The 25,759-nt window shown below is 45.2% G+C and overlaps 1 protein-coding gene across 1 annotated transcript in view; it reads left to right on the top strand.

Annotated features, from left to right (window-relative positions):
• SCTR (secretin receptor) overlaps positions 1-24,267 on the top strand; it is a gene marked incomplete at its 5' end in the record, with an annotated part of 30,391 nt that extends 6,124 nt beyond the window's left edge. Inside the window, 11 exons of the mRNA XM_084644042.1 lie at positions 7,656-7,766; positions 13,254-13,357; positions 13,738-13,835; positions 14,879-15,011; positions 16,216-16,369; positions 16,468-16,528; positions 18,636-18,705; positions 20,553-20,644; positions 20,759-20,897; positions 21,083-21,124; positions 22,279-24,267. Of these exons, the coding sequence (XP_084500168.1) occupies positions 7,656-7,766; positions 13,254-13,357; positions 13,738-13,835; positions 14,879-15,011; positions 16,216-16,369; positions 16,468-16,528; positions 18,636-18,705; positions 20,553-20,644; positions 20,759-20,897; positions 21,083-21,124; positions 22,279-22,461 (1,187 nt within the window). The 3' untranslated portion in view covers positions 22,462-24,267. The remainder of the gene's footprint in view (positions 1-7,655; positions 7,767-13,253; positions 13,358-13,737; positions 13,836-14,878; positions 15,012-16,215; positions 16,370-16,467; positions 16,529-18,635; positions 18,706-20,552; positions 20,645-20,758; positions 20,898-21,082; positions 21,125-22,278) is intronic.
• Positions 24,268-25,759: the final 1,492 nt, after the last annotated feature.

Below are 25,759 nucleotides of genomic sequence, written 5' to 3' on the forward strand. Positions count from 1 at the left end.
GAACAGTGGTTGAACTACAGAGCAGTATTTTCTGCCTTCTGTTCGTGTTTTAATGATGGTTTGTTATTACTTTGGTGTCTTATGTAAATAGAGCTGCGGCCTTTTGCTTCTAATATCAGTGAGGTTAATTTAAATTACATCCAGCAAAGGCTGAAGTTGTGGGAACCTGCCAGCACTAATGGCTTCTTGCTTTTGTTATCTGCATGCTTTTATGCTTGACACTTGTACGGAGAAATACACGTGCAATGATCCTCAGGTTGGTGCAGCGAGGAACCAACCCCTGGACAACCTGTGGTAGACATAATAGGAGTAAGCATGCAGGAAAGACAAAGACAGCTAGGCAGAGTGTGGCTCCCCCATCTCTTTCCCCTGCTCTTGTATACCTAGCCTGGACCCCTCTGCAAAAGCTCTACCTGGCGAATGAGGGAGCAGCTGGGCATGGAATTGGGACGGGGGACAGAAGGAGTTTCCGTAGGGGACATGCATGCCTTCTGAAGACTAACATCCATTAAAAAAGCCCAAACAAACAGGATTAGTTAACAGTGCTCTGCACATTGCTGATTTCTGTGATGTTAGGGCTGTGCCAGAATCAGGCACAAAACATCTAAGCGAAAGGCCGTGCTCTGTAGATTACTATGTGAATAAAAGGAGCCCTTTGGATTTTCCCACCATGGTTTAAGGGAGGAGTGTTACACTCAAATACCAGTGGGGTGCGTCTACACTGGAGCTGGGGCGCAACTTCCAGCTCGGGTGGACATACAAGTGCTAACTTTGATGGAACTAGCACCCTAAAAATAGAAGTGCAGCCAGAGTGGCGCCGGCGGTGAGGGGCTAGCTGCCCGAGTAAGTACCTGTGTTCCAAGGTGGGGCTGTACTCGGGATGGCGAACCCAGCCCATTGCCCACATCACCACAGCTACATTTTTATTTTGAGCATGCTAGTTAGGTCAAAGCTAGCACCTGTACGTACCCAAGCTAGAAATTACATCTCCAGTGTAGGCGTACCCTTAATTACCATAATACTCTTTTTTACACTCCAGTTTATGGGTGGGGGGAGAGATTCTTTCTTGCCTGGAATGTGCTTGGTGCAGGAGAGTGACTGGGGAGGGAGATTATTAGGGAACTGGGATCTTTATTCCCTCTGGCATAATTCAGAGCAGTTTAGGGGCTGCTCTAATTTTTGTTAGTTGGCTATTGTCCCAAAGAGCATACACCAGCTGAGAATCAGCAGAATGCAGCTGTGCTCTGCCCTCACTCTGACATGCCTCCTATGCTGGGGTCGGGATGGTAGTTGCCACAGGAGCCTGTATGCCAGCTTTACTGCAGCTGAGAGATACTGTCTTTCGGAGGCACTTCTCAGCTGGCCAGCTACATCTAGGGTATGTCTACACTACGAAATTAGGTCGAATTTATAGAAGTCGGTTTTTTAGAAATCATTCTTATATAGTCGATTGTGTGTGTCCCCACCCAAAATGCTCTAAGTGCATTAAGTGCATTAACTCGGCGGAGGGCTTCCACAGTACCGATGCTAGTGTTGACTTCCAGAGTGTTGCATTGTAGCTGGCTATCCCACAGTTCCCACAGTCTCCGCCGCCCATTGGAATTCTGGGTTGAGGTCCCAATGTCTGTTGGGGCAAAAAACATTGTCGCAGGTAGTTCTGGGTACATGTCGTCAGGCCCTCCCTCCCTCCATGAAAGCAATGGCAGACAATCGTTTCACGCCTTTTTTCCTGAGTTACCTGTGCAGACGCCATACCATGGCAAGCATGGAGCCAGCTCAGCTCACTGTCTTCGTATGTCTCCTGGGTGCTGGCAGATGCGATACTGCATTGCTAAACAGCAGCAGCAACCCATTGCCTTGTGGCAGCACATGGTGCAATAGGCCTGAAAACCATCGTCATTATGTCTGAGGTGCTCCTGGCCGCCTCGGTAAGGTCGGTCAGGAGCACCTGGGCAGATATGGGCACAGGAACTGAAATAGGAGTGACTCAACCAGGTCATTCTCTTTTGTCCTGCCGGCAGTCCTATTGCACCATCTTCTGGTGAGCAGGCAGGAGATGTGGATGGCTTGCAGTCCTACTGCACCGTCTGCTGCCAGCCAAAGATGTAAAAGATAGATGGAGTGGATCAAAACAAGAAATAGACCAGATTTGTTTTGTATTCATTTGATCCCCCCTCCGTGGAATAATGGCTGACAATTGTTTTGGTGAGATCTGTCAGGGGCACCTTGAAAACTTTAACAGAGATTCAGTTCTGCCTGAAATACCAGAGGGAGGGATAGCTCAGTTGGTTGAGCATTGGCCTGCTAAACCCAGGGTTTTGAGTTCAATCCTTGAGGGGGCCATTCTGTGTGACAGTTGTTTTTGTTTCTCCTTGATGTAAAGCCACCCCCTTTGTTGATTTTAATTCCCTGTAAGCCAACCCTGTAAGCCATGTCGTCAGTCGCCCCTCCCTCCGTCCGGGCAATGGCAGACAATTGTTCCGGTCCTTTTTTCTGTGCAGACATCATACCATGGCAAGCATGGAGCCTGCTCAGATCACTTTGGCAATTAGGAGCACATTAAACACCACGCGCATTATCCAGCAGTATATGCAGCACCAGAACCTGGCAAAGCAAAACCGGGGGAGTAGGCGACGTCAGCACGGTGACGAGAGTGATGAGGACATGGACACAGACTTCTCTCAAAGCACGGGCCCTGGCAATGTGGGCATCATGGTGCTAATGGGGCAGGTTCATGCCATGGAATGCCGATTCTGGGCCCAGGAAAGAAGCACAGACTGGTGGGACCGCATAGTGTTGCAGGTCTGGGACGATTCCCAGTGGCTGCGAAACTTTCGCACGCGTAAGGGCACTTTCATGGAACTTTGTGACTTGCTTTCCCCTGCCCTGAAGCACATGAATACCAAGATGAGAGCAGCCCTCACAGTTGAGAAGAGAGTGGCAATAGCCCTGTGGAAGCTTGCAATGCCAGACAGCTACCGGTCAGTCGGGAATCAATTTGGAGTGGGCAAAGCTACTGTGGGGGCTGCTGTGATGCAAGTGATAGCAAGTATCAAGGGTAGTGACCCTGGGAAATGTGCAGGTCATAGTGGATGGCTTTGCTACAATGGGATTCCCTAACTGTGGTGGGGCCGGAGCACCGGAGCACCAAGCTGGCAAGTACATAAACCGCAAGGGGTACTTTTCAATAGTGCTGCAAGCACCGGTGGATCATAAGGAGCGTTTCACCAACATCAACGTGGGATGGCTGGGAAAGGTACATGATGCTCGCATCTTCAGGAACTCTGGTCTGTTTCAAAAGCTGCAGGAAGGGACTTCATTCCCAGACCAGAAAAAAACCATTGAGGATGTTGAAATGCCTATAGTTATACTTGGGGACCCAGCCTGCCCCTTAATGCCATGGCTCATGAAGCTATACACAGGCAGCCTGGACAGTAGTCAGGAGCTGTTCAACTACAGGCTGAGCAAGTGCAGAATGGTGGTAGAATGTGCATTTGGATGTTTAAAAGCGCGCTGGCGCAGTTTACTGATTTGCTTAGACCTCAGCGAAACCAATATTCCCACTGTTATTACTGCTTGCTGTGCGCTCCACAATATCTGTGAGAGCAATGGGGAGATGTTTATGGCGGGGTGGGAGGTTGAGGCAAATCGCCTGGCCACTGTTTACACGCAGCCAGACACCAGGGTGGTTAGAAGAGCACAGGAGGGCGCGGTGCGCATCAGAGAAGCTTTGAAAACCATTTTCATGACTGGCCAGGCTACGGTGTGAAAGTTCTGTTTGTTTCTCCTTGATGAAACCCCCCGCCTCTTGGTTCACTCTACTTCCCTGTAAGCTAACCACCCTCCTCCCCTCCCTTCGATCACCACTTGCAGAGGCAATAAAGTCACTGTTGCTTCACATTCATGCATTCTTTATTGATTCATCACACAAATAGGGGGATAACTGCCAAGGTAGCCCGGGAGAGGTGGTGGAGGAGGGAAGGACAAGGCCACACAGCACTTTAAAAGTTTAAAACTTTAAAACTTCTTGAATGCCAGCCTTCTGTTGCTTGGCAATCCTCTGGGGTGGAGTGGCTAGGTGGCTGGAGGCCCCCCCACCGCGTTCTTGGGCGTCTGGATGAGGAGGCTATGGAACTTGGGGAGGAGGGCAGTTGGTTACACACGGGCTCTAGCGGCGGTCTGTGCTCCAGCTGCCTTTCCTGCAGTTCAACCATATGCTGGAGCATATTAGTTTGATCCTCCAGCAGCCTCAGCATTGAATCCTGCCTCCTCTCATCACGCTGCCTCCACCTTTCAGCTTCAGCCCTCTCTTCAGCCCACCACTTACTCTCTTCAGCTCGCCACCTCTCCTCCTGGTCATTTTGTGCTTTCCTGCACTCTGACATTGTCTGCCTCCACGCATTCGTCTGTGCTCTGTCAGTGTGGGAGCACAGCATGAGCTCAGAGAACATTTCATCGCGAGTGTGTTTTTTTCGCCTTCTAATCTTCACTAGCCTCTGGGAAAGAGAAGATCCTGTGATCCTTGAAACACATGCAGCTGGTGGAGAAAAAAAAAAGGGACAGTGGTATTTAAAAAGACACATTTTATAGAACAATGGGTACACTCTTTCACAGTAAACCTTGCTGTTAACATTACATACATAGCACATGTGCTTTCGTTCCAAGGTCACATTTTGCCTCCCTCCTCCCCATGGCTAACAGCAGGGAACATTTCTGTTCAGCCACAGGCAAACAGCCCAGCAGGAAGAGACACCTCTGAATGTCCCCTGAAGAAAAGCACCCTATTTCAACCAGGTGACCATGAATGATATCACTCTCCTGAGGATAACACAGAGAGATAAAGAATGGATGTTGTTTGAACGCCAGCCAACATACACTGCAATGCTTTGTTCTACAATGATTCCCGAGTACGTGCTACTGGCCTGGAGTGGTAAAGTGTCCTACCATGGTGGACGGAATAAGGCTGCCATCCCCAGAAACCTTTTGCAAAGGCTTTGGGAGTACATCCAGGAGAGCTGCGAATGCCAGGGCAAATTAATCATTAAACATGTGTTCTTTTAAACTATGTATACTATTTTAAAAGGTACACTCACCAGAGGTCCCTTCTCCACCTGGCAGGTCCGGGAGCAGTCTTTGGTGGGCTCGGGGGTACTGGCTCCAGGTCCAGGGTGAGAAACAGTTCCTGGCTGTCCGGAAAACCAGTTTCTCTGCTTGCTTGCTGTGAGCTATCTACAACCTCATCATCATCATCATCTTCCTCATCCCCAAAACCTGCTTCCATGTTGCCTCCATATCCATTGGAGGAGTCAAACAACATGGCTGGCTGAACCCCCTAAAATGGCATCATCATAGAAGCGGCATGTTTGGGGCTCTGACCCGGAGCGGTCGTTTGCCTCTCTGGTTTTCTGGTAGGCTTGCCTCAGCTCCTTAAGTTTCACACGACACTGCTTTGGGTCCCTGTTATGGCCACTGTCCTTCATGCCCTGGGAGATTTTGACAAATGTTTTGGCATTTTGAAAACTGGAACGGAGTTCTGATCGCACGGATTCCTCTCCCAATTCAGCGATCAGATCCCATACCTCCCATTCGGTCCATGCTGGAGCTCTTTTGCGATTCTGGGACTCCATCATGGTCACTTCTGCTGATGAGCTCTGCATGGTCACCTCTGCTGATGAGCTCTGCACTCACCTGCAGCTTGCCACACTGGCCAAACAGGAAATTGAAATTCAAAAGTTCGCGGGACTTTTCTTGTCTACCTGGCCAGTGCATCTGAGTTGAGAGTGCTGTCCAGAGTGGTCACAATGGAGCACTCTGGGAGAGCTCCCGGAGGCCAATACCGTCTAATTGCGTCCACAGTACCCCAAATTCGACCTGGCAAGGCTGATTTCAGCACTAATCCCCTTGTCGGGGGTGTAGTAAGGAAATCGATTTTAAGAGCCCTTTAAGTAAAAAAAAAGGGCTTCATCATGTGGACCGGTGCAGGGTTAAATTGATTTAACGCTGCTAAATTCAACCTCAACTCCTAGTATAGACCAGGGCTTAGATTCCAACAGCTTTGTGCCACATGAGAATCTGGCCTTATATGTCCAAGGGCAAAAGTAGCTGAAAACTTGTTTGTTTCCCCTCCCATCCCCCTCGCCCCATCATCCCTAGAGAAAACCATCTCCCAATATTACAGACTTGCTGGTGTTGAAATTGATATTATACTCTGTGAAATGAAGGAGTTAGAACAAAAACAACGAGGAGTCTGGTGGCACCTTAAAGACTAACAGATTTATTTGGGCATAAGCTTTCGTGGGTAAAACCCCCCATCCTTTAAGGTGCCACCAGACTCCACGTTGTTTTTGTGGATACAGACTAACACGGCTACCCCTCTGACACTTGGGACTTAGAACAGTTTGTTTCACAGGTTTTATATCAGCTCTGTTGACATTGAGCTTTTAAACCCAGACAGCACAGCAGATCTCAACATAAACATCACTGGGGTTAATGTATGGTTTGAGTGAACTGCAGTAGTTAAATTATATTGCATAGAAGTAAACTGTTGCCAGGTCAGATAAACATTCAAGCGGAGGCATTTATCAGAGCTGAAAGCCATTGGCCGTGAGTAAGCTACTTGTTTCTAAACATGATCACAGTCATACAGGAAGAAATCAGTTGAAAAATGTCAGTCTGATGGCTGCTGGTCCTGTGAGGTACTCAGCACTGTGTAGAAAGTGCCACGCACTTTTCTCTCTCTCACGTTTTTTTACAGAAGTCTTGTTTTCATTCTGCATCACAAAGCAAAAACAAATTTTGAAATCTGGAAATTTTTCACAAAATGTAATTCCTGTTTTCCAGCCAGCCCCATTCAACAAGGCGTTCAGCACCTGGCAGGATTGAGCCCTTAGTCTGCAAATGCAGCATTGCGCCAGCTGCCTTGTTTCTCAGTCTGTTAGAAAACGGTGGTGGTGAGAGGGGAAGGGTGGCTAAAATGAATATAACTGAGTGACAGTAAGTGTAACTTTTTTCCATATACAGATAGCAAAACAGGTCATCTTAGTTTGAATGACTTGTGCTTAAATGAAGAGAGCACCAAAACAAGAAAGAACAAACGTAAAGTATCCATGCGCAAGCGCGCGTGCGCGAGCGAGAGAGAGAGCAAAGGGTGTGTTCTTCTCTGCTAACAGTCTGAACTCAGAATGTCTGCCAGTCATTGCAGAGAGCAGAGACCTTAGTGAGTTAAAGGTGCAATACAGAGAAAAAGTCACAACAGTTACATCACTAAATACATTGCAGTGGGATCTCAGATCAATAATGGTTCAAAGGTGGGGCCTCAAATTGAAATAATTGGTGGGAAAGTAGGTTCAAACAGTACAGTCTCAAAGGCATGGGCTTGTGCAAGAAATAATGTCATTAGTCAGCCCTCTGTCAGATTTGACTACTATTTGGGAGGGAATAATGATCTCTCTTTCCCCCTAACTTGTGACTAGCTGCTGTAATTTGTTTCCTTTATAATCACAGTAATTGCTTTTCTAGAATAACTAAATTAAGTTTTGATCTCTTACAGCAGGAAAGCAATCGAGAACCACAGCTGAGCCCAGAATGTTTTTATTCTCTGAAGATGTGACTGTCCAGGGAATATGTTCAATGATGCTTTTGTTCTTACATCTTAGGCAGATGTGCTGGAATGTGGGATAACATGAGCTGCTGGCCTTCTTCTTCAATTGGTCAGACTGTCAATGCTCATTGTCCAGAATTCTTCCAAATGCTTACTGGAAAAAAAGGTAAAATAAAGTAATTTAAAAGAAAATCCTTTAAATGTCATTCAATTTTAAAAGGGGACACTGCCAGGTCAGATTTCGTTTTTAGAAAACCTAAACTAAGAAAAAATGTTTCCATATTTTTTTAAAGGCCAGTGACCAGAATTCTGTGGTGTTTGCAGCCTGAATATTTTCATCATTGTACTAATGCAGTAGAGCCTGAAAATGAAATTGACTAACAACAAAAATAAAACTAACTACTCTCTTTTTTTATTCTGGTGATCCATAAGGCTCAGACAGGGATGAAGAACGTTTTTTTTGGTTTTTCATTTCAAAAGTCTTATGAAAATATAACTTATTTTATACTTAATTTAAAAAAGAAGAGAAAAAAGGTTGAAATTGGAATAAAATGTTTGAAATTTTCAAAACAAAATGTTTCAGTTGACCCAAATTGATTTTTTTTTATTTTCAGTTTGAAAAAAAAATCAACTTTTCATCCCGATTCAGGATGGGGAAATCTTTTGAAATGTTGAATATTCTCATGGGGTGGGAAAACCATTTCCCAGACAGCTCTACTCATGATGATTTTTTGGCTGGAAAAGCACAAGCCTCTGTATGCTAAAAGCACGGCCACTAATTCAGCCACTAGAGGGAGCTGCTAACACTTGAGAAGGTCCAATATTTAGTCTGTCCAGTAGAAAACAGTAGCATACATATCAAAGTTAGATGGTGATTGGAGTGGAACAGAGGTCGTACATCCAAAGGTTACTATCTGAAATCATGGGTGCATTCTGTTACCGGAAGGAAGGGGAAACCATAACTCTAGCAATTCTAAACTTAATTTGCCCTTAATATACTGAGTGTCCGAATTGTAGTAAGTCACTAATAATAAGCAATGATCAAAGTGAGTGGGTTCAAAACAGAATCACAAGACAATGTCCACTAACATTAAAAAAAATTTGACACTGTTCATTTAGCATCTTGGGTTGAAACCAACAACAGTTTATTTCCAATGCAGCTACATTCTGTTCTATTACATATACTATGACTTGTTTGTGACTCATACATTCAAACTCTTAAAATGCCTACGGTCCTGTCTTATGCAATTTTAAGGGGAAAAACAAATATACAGAAGATTTGTTTATTTGAAAGAAAAACAACTGCCAAAAGTTTGCTCTCTTAGCCACTTAGTTACAAAGAATACTGATAACCACAAATACAAAGGAATCACATGTTAGGGACACAGATGGGTCTGAACCAAATCCTCGATCTAAACATCCCGCAGCTCTGGGATCTAGATCTGTATCTGCATCACAAACATCTTGGCTGATCCCCACCTGTGTAATGAGCTGAAACAAAAGTCAGGACCCAAATATTGTTTGAATGAAGGTCAGATCCAGATCTGAATGTTGAGTCTTACACTCATTCGGGATGGAGTCTCAGCAGAGTATAAAAGAGAGCATGTCGTGATTTCCTGAAAATATAAATATTTCCTAAAAATCAAATACCATCATTAAAACAATACTCAGGTACATCAATATTAAATTTCCTTCCTGATTAAGCATCTAAAGCTCTGCACTTTTGTGCACACACCCACCCCTTTATCATGTCTTCTCCTCTTTGACACACTTAGAGCCTTTCCTCCTACTCTGGGTTGTCAGATATAGGCACACTTCTAGACCCACTTCTAAGCACTGCATTTTGGTTTACCTTAATGTTGCTTATCTCTGTCTGACAGAAACACACCACAGTCTGCTTCTACAGTCAAGGACACTTGTGCTTGACTTTGTAGGCAGGCTGAGAGGGAAGGATGGGGTGGGGAGGCGATGGGGAAGATGGGGATTGTAAGGAGGAGATGCTCCTTCTTCTCCTTTTTGCTGCTGTGCTGCAGCACAACTTAGAAAAATGTGACTCAAAATTCAAACCTGACCTTTCCAAAGACATTAGCTAGAGCAAGGCTTCCATAAAAGTAAATAATAATCCAATATCTGGCACATCTCTAATGCCTGCCACCCAAGGAGTTCAAAGCCTGGGTCAGGCATCTTTCTTTTCCACCCTATCTTTAAGTGACAGCCTTTTTCCAGGGGCATAGTAAAGTCAGAACAAAACATGGAGGGGCTGTCAGTATATCAGAATTGTCCAGTCTGGCGCAGCAGCCCAAATATTGTGCTGATTTTTTTCTCCAAACAATACTACTGACTCCAATGGGGTGCCACAGGGCATGAGTCAGTGCAAAATCTCCCACGGTGTGCATCTTAGTTGCTTTTCCTTCTCTCCCTTGAGTATTGGAGGGATCTTGCCAGACTCTCCCGCTGCAGAAATGTGATAGCTTAGCTTAGAATCACTGGAAAAATAGAAACCATGTGATACCATTCAGGAAAACAAAACTTGTCAGGAACCAGCTGCGGTCATTGAGGAGCTGAATATGGCCCTCTGAGTCACGTCTCTGCACTGGAAGAGTACAAGAGATGGAGAAGAGCAAGTGGGTTTATCCTGAGAATGGTTGCTGCTGAGGTTGGCATCCATGGAATTCTGACCATACTGAAGCATTGGGAGTTTGATTCAGTATGGCTAGTATTTCACCCCATATCTCTAGAGTAGATGAGACAGTGGTTGCTTCTGGCTGACAGTTGCACATGGCTATTGCTGTCACCCAAACTTTATTTCTTGGCAAAAATACATTTCTCTTCAGCACACCATGTGGGTTAGATGGCTATAGCGGCAACCGGTCAGAGATACTTTTCTCTGGTGATCTGATGTTGGCTTGTAGCTTGTCTAGGCCAAGACCAGGACTTTTTTCTTGTACTCTGAGGTGCCTAATACAAGTGTGAGCACTATGACACCAATAAATTTAAAGGTTTCAGAGTAACAGCCGTGTTAGTCTGTATTCGCAAAAAGAAAAGGAGTACTTGTGGCACCTTAGAGACTAACCAATTTATTTGAGCATAAGCTTTCGTGAGCTACGGCTCACTTCATCGGATGCATACTGTGGAAAGTGCAGAAGATCTTTTTATACACACAAAGCATGAAAAAAATACCTCCCCCCACCCCACTCTCCTGCTGGTAATAGCTTATCTAAAGTGATCACTCTCCTTACAATGTGTATGATAATCAAGTTGGGCATTGTAAGGAGAGCGATCACTTTAGATAAGCTATTACCAGCAGGAGAGTGGAGTGGGGGGAGGTATTTTTTCATGCTTTGTGTATATAAAAAGATCTTCTACACTTTCCACAGTATGCATCCGATGAAGTGAGCTATAGCTCACGAAAGCTTATGCTCAAATAAATTGGTTAGTCTCTAAGGTGCCACAAGTACTCCTTTTCTTTTTAATAAATTTAAACACATTCAGTGCGTGATTGGTTCTCTAGAAATTCCACACGTAGATTGCTTCTGATTATGTTGCAAATCCCAGCCTCTTGTGACTTACTGTATGTAAAATCCATACATATGCATGCTCACTAGGGAAAAACTACTGAGGGACATTCCTGTGTATGAAAGTTTCAAGGAATGCATCACACTTCAGTTTGTAAACTGAGTTCTTTCTGGAAGCCGGCTGCTCAACAGACTGGTAATACAGTCAGTCAGGTGCTGCTCTTTTTCCACATGGTAGAAAATACACAGGTATGGTTTACTGCTGTAAGAAGGACTCGTATCCATGTTATAATTCCACAGGACTAAGCTCTCCGCTCCTGCTGGCACACATGCGCACAAATCAGATGTGTTTTCCTTGTAAATCCCATAAAAATACACAAAATATACACACTCACAGTTGGGTTTTTAAGGGAAGAGATGAGCCATCATTCAGAATCACAGCAGTGATTTTGTACAGACTGAACAGAGCCCTCAGACCTGAGGCACTGTTTGTACTGTGATGAGCTGGGGGAAAAACTTGTTGTGGTTGAGTTAAAACCTTTTTCAAACTGATGTTTAAACACGCCCTTCACTTAAGATAGTTGTAAGAAACACTGCAGGGGTCACACCTAAAACATAAAAAAGAGAATCTGCCCAGAAACTAGCACCAGGTGCCTGGCGGGTTCCTCTGGGCGTGACCAGGTGTGTGAGAGAACATATGGAAACTGAGAAGAGACAAAGAACAGGGAGAGGCATAGGCAGAGGCTGTGGGGGGAGCCAGAGTCAGGCAGCCAGCTAGCCAGTGAGTGCAGTGTGACCCTGAAAGGGGCTGGAGAGAGAGAGAGCGCGCAAACTTTTGGGTCTGTTAGCTATGGAGGCTTGGGGCTGTGAGCTAGAAGACTGCTCCTCTTGGTTCTGGTTCCTCCTGTGTTCAGAGGAGCAGGACTTTGTGCTCTTCTTGTGGCTAAACAAGGAAAAATACCAGAATCCATCAGTTTCTAGTTCCAGCTGGAGCATCCTGAGGGCCCCAAAATTTAACTAGCCTCTCAAGTCAAAAGGGGCAAGAGTAGTCACTGCTGCAAATCAAACATCTGATCCTCTCATCAGTCAGAGATAAGCAATCAGACCTCTGAGCTAGGGATCTTCAGGAAAATGTCAAACTTCTCTGGGGCATGAATCTGTGGTGCAATGAGTCACAGATTTGCTGTTCCCAGAACACAAACCAGCAAACACCAGATGTACAGAACAGCTTTGCTTATTTATGTTTCAATTAGTAAAATAAACCCTTCGCAACTGTCCCCGGATGCGTGAACAATATCATGAAAAACACATAATACATTGGACAAATATCAATATAATTAACTCGCCACCTCATCAATAAACTGCATGCACTATGCACATAATTCTCTCCCCTGCTCTCTACCCTGAGAAAAAAGCCTGAAGAATTGGTGGGCTTTGTACTGGGCCCCTAAAGGTTAGCAGACTCAGTCCCCGAACTCCAGAGTCAATGTCTATGGCTGAGAATCACATCTCCAGCTCCCCGATGTTCAAGACTAGGGACTCAAGTATCAGAAGGGTAGCCATGTTAGTCTGTATCTGTAAAAGCAGCAAAGAGTCCTGTGGCACCTTATAGACTAGCAGACGTATTGGAGCATAAGCTTCCGCGGGTGAATATCCACTGTTAGTCAGAACACCTCACCTGATCTCAGTTGTTGTGAAGACACACATGCAGAGAAGCAGTCTCCCGTGTTGCCCACAGACAAACAGTATAGGGCTGTAGGGCCTGGTCTAGCTCCCACTGAAGCAGCCAACAGCATAACTCCCATTAACTTCATTAATACAGGATTGTAGGCCTGATCCAAAGCTCATTGTGGCCAACGGAGTCTTCCATTGACTTCACTGGGCTTTGGATGAGGCTCCTAGCCCACTTAGACACTCAGATGATTCATTTTGCTTCTGTTCAGCTACTAAGCTACATAAAAAAGATGCTCACACCGATAGCTGCATTTCACCTGTATTATGCTGTCTGCACTCCGAGAAGGGAACTATTCTGCATGCTGTTGGAACACTGCCATTGTTACTGATCAGCAGGTGGAATAATCATCCCGGTACAGTCGGGAGGCATTACACCTTGCTTTGTTACTGCTGTCACAATAAAGGTTTTGTGCATCGAAACTGCACCAGTGAAGGTTGGTCAGAGACATTCCCGAGACCCGACGTTGCTTGTGGCTATGACGTGAACGACACTGCCAATGAGGAAAGAGTGAGTCTGATTTATTGTTTGTAAGTTACAGTTTGTTGCTTCATGAAACAATGACCTGGGGGGGGGGGAGATATTCCAAATTAGTAGCAGGGAGAAAGGATGGTGTTTGCGGTTCAAGTGTGACATTGGTAGTCAGGCGGTAGTCAGGTGTCTGTGTGTATGTGATTGTCTGTCTATCCATCCGTCCCAGAAGATCCTCCAGTTTGCACACCACACTCTTTCCCCAAAAGTAGAATACCCATGTTTATGAAAAAAAATATAAATGTGAAACAATACAAAGAAAGACAGTGGATGCTCTTCTCTTAACACGTCAAAATGGGCTGATTTCCAGGAGATATTTAAAACTTAAAGCAAAGATTCAAGTGTCTATCTCTTTACAGCGCGTCTACTTCATGAAGCTGAAGACCATGTACACAGTTGGATACAGTACCTCCCTTGGGACTCTGACAGTAGCCTTGGGCATCCTGGCCTCATTTAGGTGAGGGGAAGTTCTAGGCTGTTTGTTTGAATTTGTTCGGAACTTTCGATTAGTCCAGAAACGCCCCACATTCCTTTGTTTGCTTTCAGAAGAATTTAAATGCTGAAATTTTCAAAATTGTGATAGAAATCGGGGCTGGAAATGCGCTGGGGGTCAGTAGTCCGTCTCCTGTTAGTGCAGGATTCTTCCCCGTAGCATGTTTTTTCTGTGCTTTTGCCAGGCTGGTTTCCAAGATTGGCGCTGTCACCATGTTCTTCCCTTACGAGACTAGCTCACATTTTAATAGTTCTCACCCGCAGGAAGCTTTTCCTTCGCTATTCAGCCTAAATTTCCTTTTTTAAATGCATTTTTTTGGGCCTAAATCTGGAGTAACTCTATTGGCTGCAGTCCAGTATTTCAGATTTTTACCAGCATGGCAGAGTACAAATTTGAGCCCTGGGCATGTATAATTTATGTACTTCGGAGGCTTGATTTTGTTGGTTACTCAACCAAATAAACTTCATTTATCATAAATAATGTATCAGTGAAGTGCTTCGGGACCCAAATGCTTTGCAAACTATAGTCTGTCCTAAGTCTGCAAGCTCTCCAGGCACAGATTTCCCATTGGCTGTCGGGGGATTCAGCACATAGTGGGTTTGCAGGTACAAGACCAGAATCTAGACAGCAGCACTGATGTGCAACCAGTTCTGGGTGGAGGGCAGCAGCTTGGCACACATCACAGTTCAGAATGTGCGGGGAGGGGAAATTTTGGCCAGAGATATTACAGATAATACCCTCGACTTTTACAGCAGTGCCCTGATATCTTCCCTGTAAGAGCAGACATGACATTGTTTTTTCAGATTTTGTCGAAAGGAACCCCTCAGGGCGGGTAAATTGCATGGAATTAACACTGATGTCCCTTTGAAGGACAAAGGGCTAAGTTGCTTCTGCTAGGCTTTGAATCTGTAGGCCCTAGGAGCCTAGGTCTTTGAAACCTGATTACATCAATAAGCTATCCCCCTCTAGAAACATAATTTCATGAGATTTCTCTCTTTTGGGTACAGAAGACTCCATTGTACGAGGAACTACATCCACATGCATCTGTTTACGTCCTTCATTTTCCGAGCCTTGTCAAACTTAATCAAAGACACCATTTTGTTTTCTTCTGAGGATGTTAACTACTGCGGGGCACACACGGTAAACTCCCAGACTTCCAGAATCTTCAGTTCCCCACCCTTCCACTGGAATTTCATCAAGGCAGTTTGTAAGGAAATGCTGATGCAGGAAAGGGAGCCTACTTCCTTGGTCTTTCCTTAACATAGAGAGTTACTGGAGAAGAAAGCGTTCTCTTATATAAAAGCACCTCTCTCTCTCCCTCTTGTCACTTTATTGTGCATGTTAATTGTGTCAAGCTGAAATTCTCACCATCTTTTTACAAGTTTGGGCTAGACGTCGGTTTTATTCTCTCCTCCCAAGGAAGAATCTAAATAGATGGGGGAAGTGCTTTGTGGGAAATCCTGGTTCATTGAAGTCAATGAGAGTTTTGCCATTGATTTTGATGAAGCCAGGATTTCACCCTCTGAGTTGAATCTTGCAAAATGTCACAGGCTTTCTTTCCTCTGTCTGTGTGATTGGGTGGGAGATGGCCACGTAGAAGAGGAAAAGGGAGCACTCATTCGACCATGCAGAGCCTGCCCTTAGCTCACCTGCATAGGCAAGAAACCCTTATCCATGGCTGCCTTAGGAGGCACGAAGCCATAAGCTTCCTCCTCTGCAGCAATGCATTAGTCCCTCCCCCTTCCAAAGGGGTAGAGGCCATGGAAAGAAAGACAGTGCTACATCTGCTCCCCAGTTCAGCCTCCCCACCCCAAACCCATGGAACTCTAATCACCTGTCAGCTATGAAGATGGGCTTCAACCCAGTAGGTTGGGAAAAGGTTTTGCTCTCTTGCATATTCATGATCCATACAATCCTTGAACTCTCTACTAAGGTTGCCAAATTAAGGGACCAGCGAGTGCTAGCATTTGGCAACTCTCTTAGGTACTTATACAGCCCCCATTACCATACTGCCTGAGGATCTCACAGTCTTTAATGTATTTAGCCTCACAACACTGCTGAGCGGTTATTATCCCTGTTTGACAGATGTGGGACAGAGAGAGACTAAGTGACTTGCCCAGCCCAAGAAGTCTATGACAGAGTAAGGAAGTGAACCCACTTTTCTCAAGTCCCCTACCCACTGGACCCCTACTTCCTTTCCTGTCAACATCTGGAGTAAGCCCACCAATCCGTTTCAATGTTGGATACCAAAAATGATTGTGCATCCATGTTTACCTTCTGACTCTCTGCAGGAAGGTAGATGGAGATACAGCACAAGCAAATGATACTCTCTCTGTTTCCTCAGATTGGTTGTAAACTCGTCATGATCTTCTTTCAGTATTGCATCATGGCTAACTACAGTTGGCTTCTTGTAGAGGGACTGTATCTCCACACCCTTCTGGTTGTTTCTTTCTTCTCGGAAAGGAAGTTCTTCTGGTGGTTCATCGCCCTGGGATGGGGTACTGTTTGTTTATCTTTTCAATCAGAATAATGGTTGGGTGATTGTTGATTTATCTGTGAGCGGTTTATAGAACAATAACTGGATTTTCCATTGCAGGTACCCCAACCATATTTGTTATATCATGGTCCGTTGCCAGGCACCTATGTGAAGATATAGGGTAAGCCATTTTAATTAAACACAAGTTTTACTCAAGAGGGAAACATGCAACATAAATGTATAAGCAGCAGCTGCATAGATTATTTTCCCATTGAAAGCCTCGTCAGCTGTTATTACTGTTTAACCCTACTGAATCAAACTCCACTTTGCTGAGGTTCAGTTCGGACCTGAAGGCTGTGCAGATACTTAGACCCTGATTGAGAATTATGACCTTAGGGGGTTCACTCAGATTGGTAAGGGTTTCTGTCACCACTTGCCCAGTAGCCCTGGGAACTTCGGTGCTATGCAGCTTTGGCTCAGGGCCCTGACACCAGCAGCCTACTCATAGCACAGGGATCTCATCTTGCCTTCCACCAGCCTGACTACTCCATGCAGGGTGACACCAACAGCCCACAACCATCCCTCCTGCAGCATCCAGTCCCTCTCACTGGACCCTTACAGAAGTTAAGTTCGCTGCTTCCAAGGAGGCAGAGCACACACCAGCATAGGTGTTGGAATTAAGGGTGCTGGGGGTGCTACTGCACCCCCGGCTTGAAGTGGTTTCCATTATACGGTAAAAGCTGTTTTATCCAGCACTTCACCAACTGGAAAGCTCTATAAATTGGCATTTCTGATCTTCATTGAAATTCCGGTTTATAGTCCGGTTGGTGCAGAGCGAGCAGGGGGTTGGGGTTTGGGAGGGGGTGCAGGGCATGGGCTCTGGGAGGTAGTTTGGGTGCAGGAGGGGGCTCAGGGAAGTGGGTTGGAGTGCGGGAGAGGGCGCAGGGTGCTGGATCCGGGGGCCGGTCACCTCGGGTGGCTCCCCACAAGCAGCGACCTGTCCCGACTGCTCCTAGGCGGAGGCACGGCAGGCAACTCTGCATGCTGCCCCCACCCTGCCCCAAGCACTAGCTCTGCAGCTCCCATTGGCTGGGAACTTGGTAGGACTAGAAGACACAGGTATAGTTACAAGGGCAATAAAACCAAACACTTTCTATGACTAAAACCTCAGCAAGTTACAATCTTTGCCTAAGCAGGTTTTCTCACCTATAGTCAGTTGCAGCTGGTCTTGGTTTTTCAGGCCAAGAAGATCCATGTTTGATGAGCTCTAAGGGCACTGCTTCCCCTTTGTCCCCTAGGTGATGGATGCCAAAAAGGCTCTTCTTCTGCTTATATTTCCCAAAGCCTGTTGTCTCTGTTTCAAGAGCCAGGAAGAGTTACTGGGGTTCCAGTTCCATCCCCCATTGTGATCATTAAGCGGTATTCCCCCCCCCCACCCCGGCCTGGTTGTTTAGCTTGATGGCTTTGTTTTCCTTCTATGCAGATGTACTTTTCATTGTTCCTTGTGGTATTACCTGGCTCCATTTACACTGGAGACACACGAAAATGGTGAAATAACATTCCTTTGTCTTGGACAGGCTGGGCTTATGCACTGTTTGAAAAACATCTTTCCAACACACATCCATACTTCTGTATACAACCCCCTGTACGTACATGGTGCAATGATATTAATGACCGGTGTGTTACTGGTTTGCCTATGATACCTTACATGACACCTTTTAGAAACAGATTATGACAATAGCGTGTTGGGGCAATGAGTGTGTCTGGCCTGATGTGAGTTACTGTATGATGTGCCCTCTGCCAGATGGCACTAAGGGACTCAGTATGAACAAAATGATTTTAAACTCCTTTTAAATAGGGTTTGTCTACAAAGGCAGCCAGGTTTTTCAAACCTAGTGGATGCCCTTTAAAGCCATCTGGCCTTCTCTTTTTGCACTCTAGGAAGAGACTTGGAGCACAGCCATTTCAAAGCCCGGCTTTGTAGCTGACTTGTAAGAACAATGAAACCTCGTTTCCCAGATGGCTTCAGGTGTTTTCCGCAAGGTTTTTGGATAAATAGGATTGTACTTCATTTTTAGGGCAATATATCATTTGGCTAGTCCAGATGCAATCTAGCCTCATTGAAGTTTTGCCACTGATGTTAGTGGGGGCAGGAGTAGAATGGAAATTATTTAATATTGTGAATAGAGACCTATTGGAAGAGCTAAGAAATTAAAAACCCTGTGTGAAAGCAGTTGGCATTTGGGGATCTAAAAAGTACGTCTTTTTTCTTCTTATTATTATTACAGGTGTTGGGACATTAATACCAATGCTGCTGTCTGGTGGATCATTAGAGGCCCTGTAGTCCTGTCTATTTTTGTAAGTCTGTTCTGTGACAAGTGCTTGCAAAGTGCATTTCCAAATGTTGTGAAATCAAAGATTATCCACTTGATGTGGTTTAAAATGGTCTATCAAGTGATTTTAAACTTGTGCCTTAACTGGTGTGATACAATCTCAGTGACTTTTGCTTAGTAGGAGTCAGCATCTCTAATTAATACCTTAGGGCTAACTTTACAAAGAAAGCTCTGAGCTCCCTTCCAAGAAGCAAAAACCTAAGGGGGAATCAGGTTTCCACATCTTGCTGATTTCACATGAACTTCAACTGGCTTGTGGAAGCTTGTTTTGGACTGTTCCATGGGAGGATCTGGAGGAGAAGCAAAAGGGCCGAAGCTTTCAGCACAACGGTCGTTTTGCCTACGCTCTGACACTGCCTCGCTCAACAAAGCCACAACCAGCTTGCTTTAGACCACATGGCCACCAGTTTTAGCTTTTCAACATGAATCCAGGGCCAAATTCTGCCCTCACTTACACCCATTCAACTCTCTTGACCCCAGAAAGATGAACGGAAGGCGGGACAACTGGGCAAGCCAATCAGAAAATTTAGCAGGACCTCAGCATTTCTTTTCATTGACTGCAACAACCTACATTCATACTAGATGGGGTGAGATTTAAATTACAGCCAGGTCAGGAAATTCTGCGATAAAGTGACAAACTTAACTGTGTATTGGGGCGGAGGGGGGGTGTCTCTCCTAGAGCAGCAAAAAGCACAGCTATGAAGATGGCTCACATACATGGCAATGCAATAATATTTTAATGCTTAAAAATAAGGAATCACTCATTTAACAAATCTACATCACACAAAAGCGCATTCCTATTTGCAATGTCCACTGGGGAAAACACAGAAAGGTTCCCCTTCATGTTTACTCAAATTAACCTGAGACCCCCAAAAAATTTAGCCCATTATATTTAATACAGTATGTGTAGGAAAGGGTTAAAAGCTACAGTGTAGTGGCATGATGAAGAAGCTACTGCAGGTGAGTAAATTAATGGGTTGCTAGCTGCATAGTGCCTGGAGCACAGAGTATCCATGTTGGGAGATGTGATGTGAAACATAGATAAGCTGAATTTTATTTCTCCATGCTCCAGTCTGGCTACACTCCTCCTTACCAAGAAAGGAGAACTGAATCTGTATCTGACTAGATCATATTATTTCTACTCTTTGTCGCAGGCCAAATGAACAGAGAAAGATATTGCTTCCCTTTCCTACTTCCCAAGAAGCAGATCAGCATATTTAGTCGGCTTTCCTCCTTGCGGAGGAAAACGAAAGCACTCCTACAATGGTTACCATTATGACGCCTGCTTTGCCTGTAGTTAGTGTGGATCCAGTATCTAAGATCCCCTATATGCAGAACAAATGGTATCTGTAACAATGATTGTCAAAGGATAATTTTAATGGCTTCCTCTGAACATCTTCACCTGTGTCTAATCAAGCCGGGGCAATCAGCTGGCCCCCTAAAAGCCAAATTTTGAACAGGGGATATTTGAAAATTATGGCAACTATTAATTTTGCCAGTGTGCATCACCTCCCTTTTCTCTGGTGATTTGTCTTGAAGTTTGGATAATGAATCCTGTCCACTATTTAGTTGGGTCTGGAAGAAATTAACCCCTTGGCAGAGGGATAGCACAGGGCCTATGTGCTGCTTAAGTCTTCAAAATAGGGATACATAGGTGAATGTCACTCTCTAGGGGCACCTAGAGATTAATGTAGTTAATTAAATCAGATGGGTAAAGCCAGGCTGCAGGTCCCGTGCAGAGCACAGCAGTGCGCTACTAATAAGAGATTTCAATAGTCTGACTTCTGTCATCCATGTTTGTTGGTTTTACAGGTTAATTTCATTCTTTTTGTAAATATTTTAAGAATCTTAATGAGAAAGCTCAGATCGCCAGAAGGAAGGGGAAATGATTTCAACCAATACAAGTAGGTTATCTCTTCACTATTTAAAAATATATATATTTATAAATACCTCACCTTTAAATAGTTCCCCTTTCTCCCATTTTATGATATCATCTTCCCATTTATTTCTACTCCTAGGAGACTTGCAAAATCGACACTCCTTCTCGTCCCCCTTTTTGGAATTCACTATATCATCTTTGCTTTTTTCCCTGAGGACGTGAACAGCGGCACGATGGAAATTCAGTTGTTTTTTGAATTAGCGCTCGGATCATTCCAGGTGATATTTGACATCTATAACCTTTTAATCAAAGAAAGGACATTTCCCTCCCTTTCTAATACCCCCTCTGCAGCAGTAAAAGCAAGATACTTGATCTGCTTTTGGATTTTTTTTAATCAATTCTAATCTTGAAAAACTGGCCCCGAAATATTAAACCTGGTTGATATGGTTCTGTTATTTTACAGGGCTTTATTGTGGCTGTGCTGTACTGTTTTCTTAATGGCGAGGTGAGTTTTCTGCATACACAGCTCCTATTAAGGCACCTCCACAGGCTCAAGCTTACAGTAGCAATGAGCATTAGTTCAAATTATTCCTTCACATGTGAATCCCCTTATACTTCATCTGTCAGCCTGCTGCCCATTTGCCTAGCTTCACCTCTGAAGTTCCCCACAGTCTTCTTTAGACTTGAGTAACCTATGTAAGTATGTACCATCTGCAAACTTTGCCACTTCTTTGTCCCCCAACCCTTTCCCCAGATTATTAAACACCAGGCCTGGGAGGGAACATGAGAGCATCCTGTTAATCATTGGCCATACTGAAAACTGACCAGGTATTCCTACACTTTGGTATCTGCATCTAAACTAGGTTCTAATACACAACAGTACTTTGCCTGTCAGCCTATGCCTGCTTAGTTCCCTTAATTACCTCTTGTGAGGGAATGTATCAAAAGGTTTATTAGAGTCCAAATAAATGATGTCATCTTAGATCTTTGAGGCAGGGACTGTCTTTGTACAGCACCTAGCACGATGACGTCTTGGTCCATGACTATGGGTCCTAGGTGCTACCTTAATTACTGCAGAGTCGGAAACAGTTTTCCCATCCCAAGAGAATTTGAGATTTCAAAAACTTTCCCCCATCCCAAATCTAGCCGAAAAGTCAAAATCTCAAATGTTCACTAATTGAAAATCTGAAAAACAATTTTGGATCGGGTCAATCAAAATGGTTTCCCTTAAATATCAACCTTGAAAAAAGAAATTATAAAATCAACTTAAATTTCTGAATGAAAAAAGCCATTTCAAACACAAAAAGGGAACTTTTCATTCTGAAAATGTCAAAACAGGGTGTTTGCATAATTTAGAAACTTAAAAACAATTAAAAAATGGGAAATTTGTCAAAACCGACCCTTACCCTTTTCTGAAGAAAAAACATTTGTTCAGAAAATTCCCAAATAGCTCTAACTGCAATACAATAAAATAATAGTGTTCAGTACCTTCCTCTATTCTTAAACTCGGGGTTAAATAAAGAGTACCTCATGTGGAACAAACATAAACTTTGGGTAAGGGGAACTGTCTCTCCTTTTCCCATTGTGTTGATTCCCTGCAAAAATGCAAGGTTCTACACAAACTCTCTGACCAAAATGTTCTGTGACTTTACTGCTTAGGTTCAATTGGAAATTCACAGAAAATGGAGGCAGTGGCATTTAAGCCAACACATTCACTTGAATCAGCACCTCAACTCTTCGTCCAGTAATGGAGGAAGTGGTTTCACCCAGGTGATGCAGATGATGAAGCCCAGCCCTCAAGAGCAAAAGAGGCAGACTATCCAGAAGTCAAGTGTAATTTAGCAGACAAAGTGCAGTCCAGGCTACTTCTGTCCTAAGACACACATGGGCTGCACCAACTCCCATGGTCTGCACCAGGAACTTCCTGAATGTAGCCGAAAGCAGAACTTGGCCCTCTGTCAACTGTTCTTGCAGCAGATCTGTTTGTCTATATCCTATATAGTGGTTTTACTACTATGGTTATTTTGCAAGGATTCTGCTCTTTCCTCTCCCCACCCTTCCGGTTCCATGACAGCTGAAACCAGATTATATACAACATTCCTTGTACCTACATTACTTGAAGGTACTGAGAAAGCATCTGGAAGAAAAGCTGCAAACATTTGAAATGGGGTGCCTGGGCTATATCCGAGGAGGGACAAGGCTAGGTAAACTAAGAAATGATGACATCTGTAGCACTTGGCCACGTTCATTAAAGAGGACCAATTACAATGGATTGGCCGTGTTGCTAGAATGACCCCACACCAACTTACTGCAATTGTTCTCTATAGAAGAGCGCACAGAGAGAGGCTGTGGACATCCAAGGAGAGAGAGCGGTATAACACAGTGCATAAAGCCACCCACCCAACTCCTCAACAGGCTCAAATGGCAGCTTAAACCAGACATGGATGGAATCTTTTCAGACTCTCAGCCCTACCCACCCTTGGCGCTGGAAAAAGGAGACGATGATGATTTCTGCCTTGTGTGACGAGTCAGCCTCGAGTTACCTCTGAACCTGAGCTTGCTTAAATCTAATCAGTCATCCCTGAGCCAGAGAGTGTGATGAGTCGTCAGAGGCAATTACCTGCAGGTCCCAGGACATTCAACCAGGGTTCAGCCAATACACAGGTGAGGACCAAGGCAGGTATATAGGCCCCTACGGGACATAGTCTCTCCGGTCTGCTCAGTGTCATTACCTGGCTGGGATCATTCCCATTGCCTTGTAGTTCTGTGCTGCCAACCAGGCTGTGGGCGGTCAGGCCTATTGGTGAGGGCAAGAGTTCATCCTACCAATAAGAGCTGGGTCCCAGGTGGGTGAAGTCCAGGAAACAAGCTGAGGGTCATGACTGGAGAGACAGAAGCCAAATGCTAGAACCAAAGGGCATGGTATGCGCTGAACGGCTGTGGAGGCCAGGCTTATAAGCAGGACTGCTAAAGCAGCAACCAATCAGGGGCTCTGGCACTCTGAGGTCTAAGGCGGTGCGGTGAAGCTCACTGGTTGCCTACCAGCACAATTAGTCAGGGAGCAGGCCAGCAGCTGGTCTGGACCCTGACATTCTGACAGGCTGCTCCTGCTCCCACTAGTCCTCACTCCTGCTCCCGCTAGTCCTCACTCCTGCTTCAGTGCCTGGGTCTATGCTAGCTAGACTCTGCTCCTGCCTCAGCTGGGAGCCTGGCACTTCTGACACCTTGATACACTCGTTAATTCCTTCTTCCTATACCATGGCTTCCTTCCGCTCCATTGTGGCTGGATTGGACTCATGATTATAAAATGTTTCATATTTCTTTTCCTGTTGAAGGCCGGACTGTAGATATGATTCTACTTTGCAGGATGAAGGTTGCACAATATATTCTAAAGCACCATATTAGTTGAAGATGTAGAATTAGTTATTTAACCCTTTGTTTCACCCTTAAAACTTGTCTGTCTTCAAAATCTCCCAGTTGTAGGTGAAATATGCTGGGAAGGGTAGGGCTTGGCTCAGCTGTTGTTTCTTTCCTACTAGGTATCCATTGTGTAGCTAGGTTTCAGTGGCATCGGAATATATGGGAATAGTTTTCTTCCCTTCAACTGTTCTAACAATGCAGTTATCAGAAAACAACACAATTGTATTGTCTGGGTTAATATGATTACTTGAACTGGTAGAAGCAGAGACCCATTCTGACAAGTTCCCATATCTGTTCCCCCAAATAAAAAAAAAAAAAGCCTTCGACATTTACTGCTGTGTCTATACTTGTGAGATCTGTCTGTCTGGTCTTCCAAGTGAAGGCAGGGGAAAGTCTTTACAAATTCTGCCTTATGCAATACTACTGAAATCAATGAGTTTACACAGAGCATGACCTCACTGGCGCTACACATAGTGCTTAATTTGTGCCAGGGCTTGCCGGGGCTCAGCCCGGCACCCCTGGGCTTGCCACATCACTTATGAATGTAAAAAAATTGCTTGAGCCCTGGCACCTAATTGCTTGAGCCCCAGCACCTCTTTCATTACCAATTAAGCACTGGCTACACAAATATACCACCTGACTTTCTGGTCCAAAATTCTGATTTTAAGAATAGTATCTTGCCAACTGAGTCCTCTTGGTCCCGATTAGGAAGGGATGAAATAGTTCAGCTGGAAATAAGAATCAAACCAGCTGGTGGCTGGGTATTTTTGAGAGCTTAGAAAAAGTTCATTTACATTCTTTTCCTCCACTTGGGTTAGTGCTTTTACTCCTGAGGGAATTCTGGCCCCCAAAATTAAAAATTCTGCACAAAAAAAAATATATATATATATATATATAAAATTCTGCACATTTTATTTGTTGATAAATAAATGTGGAGCCTCCAGCATGGCAGTGGGACGCACAGGCCACTGGGTGCACAGAGATGGGATATCACCAGCAGCCCCCCTGGGACAAAGCCTCAGGGCCGTGAAGTTGCAGCCAGTCCTGACAGTGTAAGGGCAACTTGGGCCTGCCCCAGAAACACCCTGGGGCTCTGCCGCTCTGGGCCAGGTGTGGGCAGGCAGGCTCAGCCCAGCAGGATCCAAGTGTAGAGGGGCTTAGTGTGGGGGAATCCAGGTGTCGGGTCATAGAGTTCCATGTGGGGGCAATCTGGGGCTTAGTGTGGGGGATCTGAATGCACAGCGGCTCGCTGAGGGGGTTTCAGGCGCAGGGGCAACGGGATTCTGCAGTGGGAGCTCACGTGAAGGTGCAATCCTCGCTGGGGCTCAGCAGGAGGGATCTGGGTGTGGGGGGTTGGGGTTCGGCAGCGGGTCTGGGTGTGAGGGGCTCAGCGGGGGCGGTTTGGGTGCTGGGGGAGTAGGGCTTAGTGGGGTGAGGGTCTGAGTGTGGGGGGCTCATTGAGTGGTCCAAGTGCAGGGGGGCAGGGCTCATCAGGGTGGGAGTTCGATGGGCCTGCTTACCGGGGGGAGCCCCTACTGATGTTGCTGCTGAGGGGACGCCACATGCCAGGCTCCCGCTCCCCTCTCCCTCCCCCGTTTCCACTATCCTCTTCTCTTCCCCATCCCATCTTCCTTTCCCACTGCCCTCTTCCCCATCTCCTCCCCCTTCTTCTCCCCACTGTCCCCTGCCCCTTCCCCCTCCTCTGACTCCCACATCCCCT

The sequence above is a fragment of the Lepidochelys olivacea genome (assembly GCF_965140295.1).
Source record: "Lepidochelys olivacea isolate rLepOli2 genome assembly, chromosome: 11".
In the NCBI taxonomy this organism is placed as follows: Eukaryota; Metazoa; Chordata; order Testudines; family Cheloniidae; genus Lepidochelys; species Lepidochelys olivacea.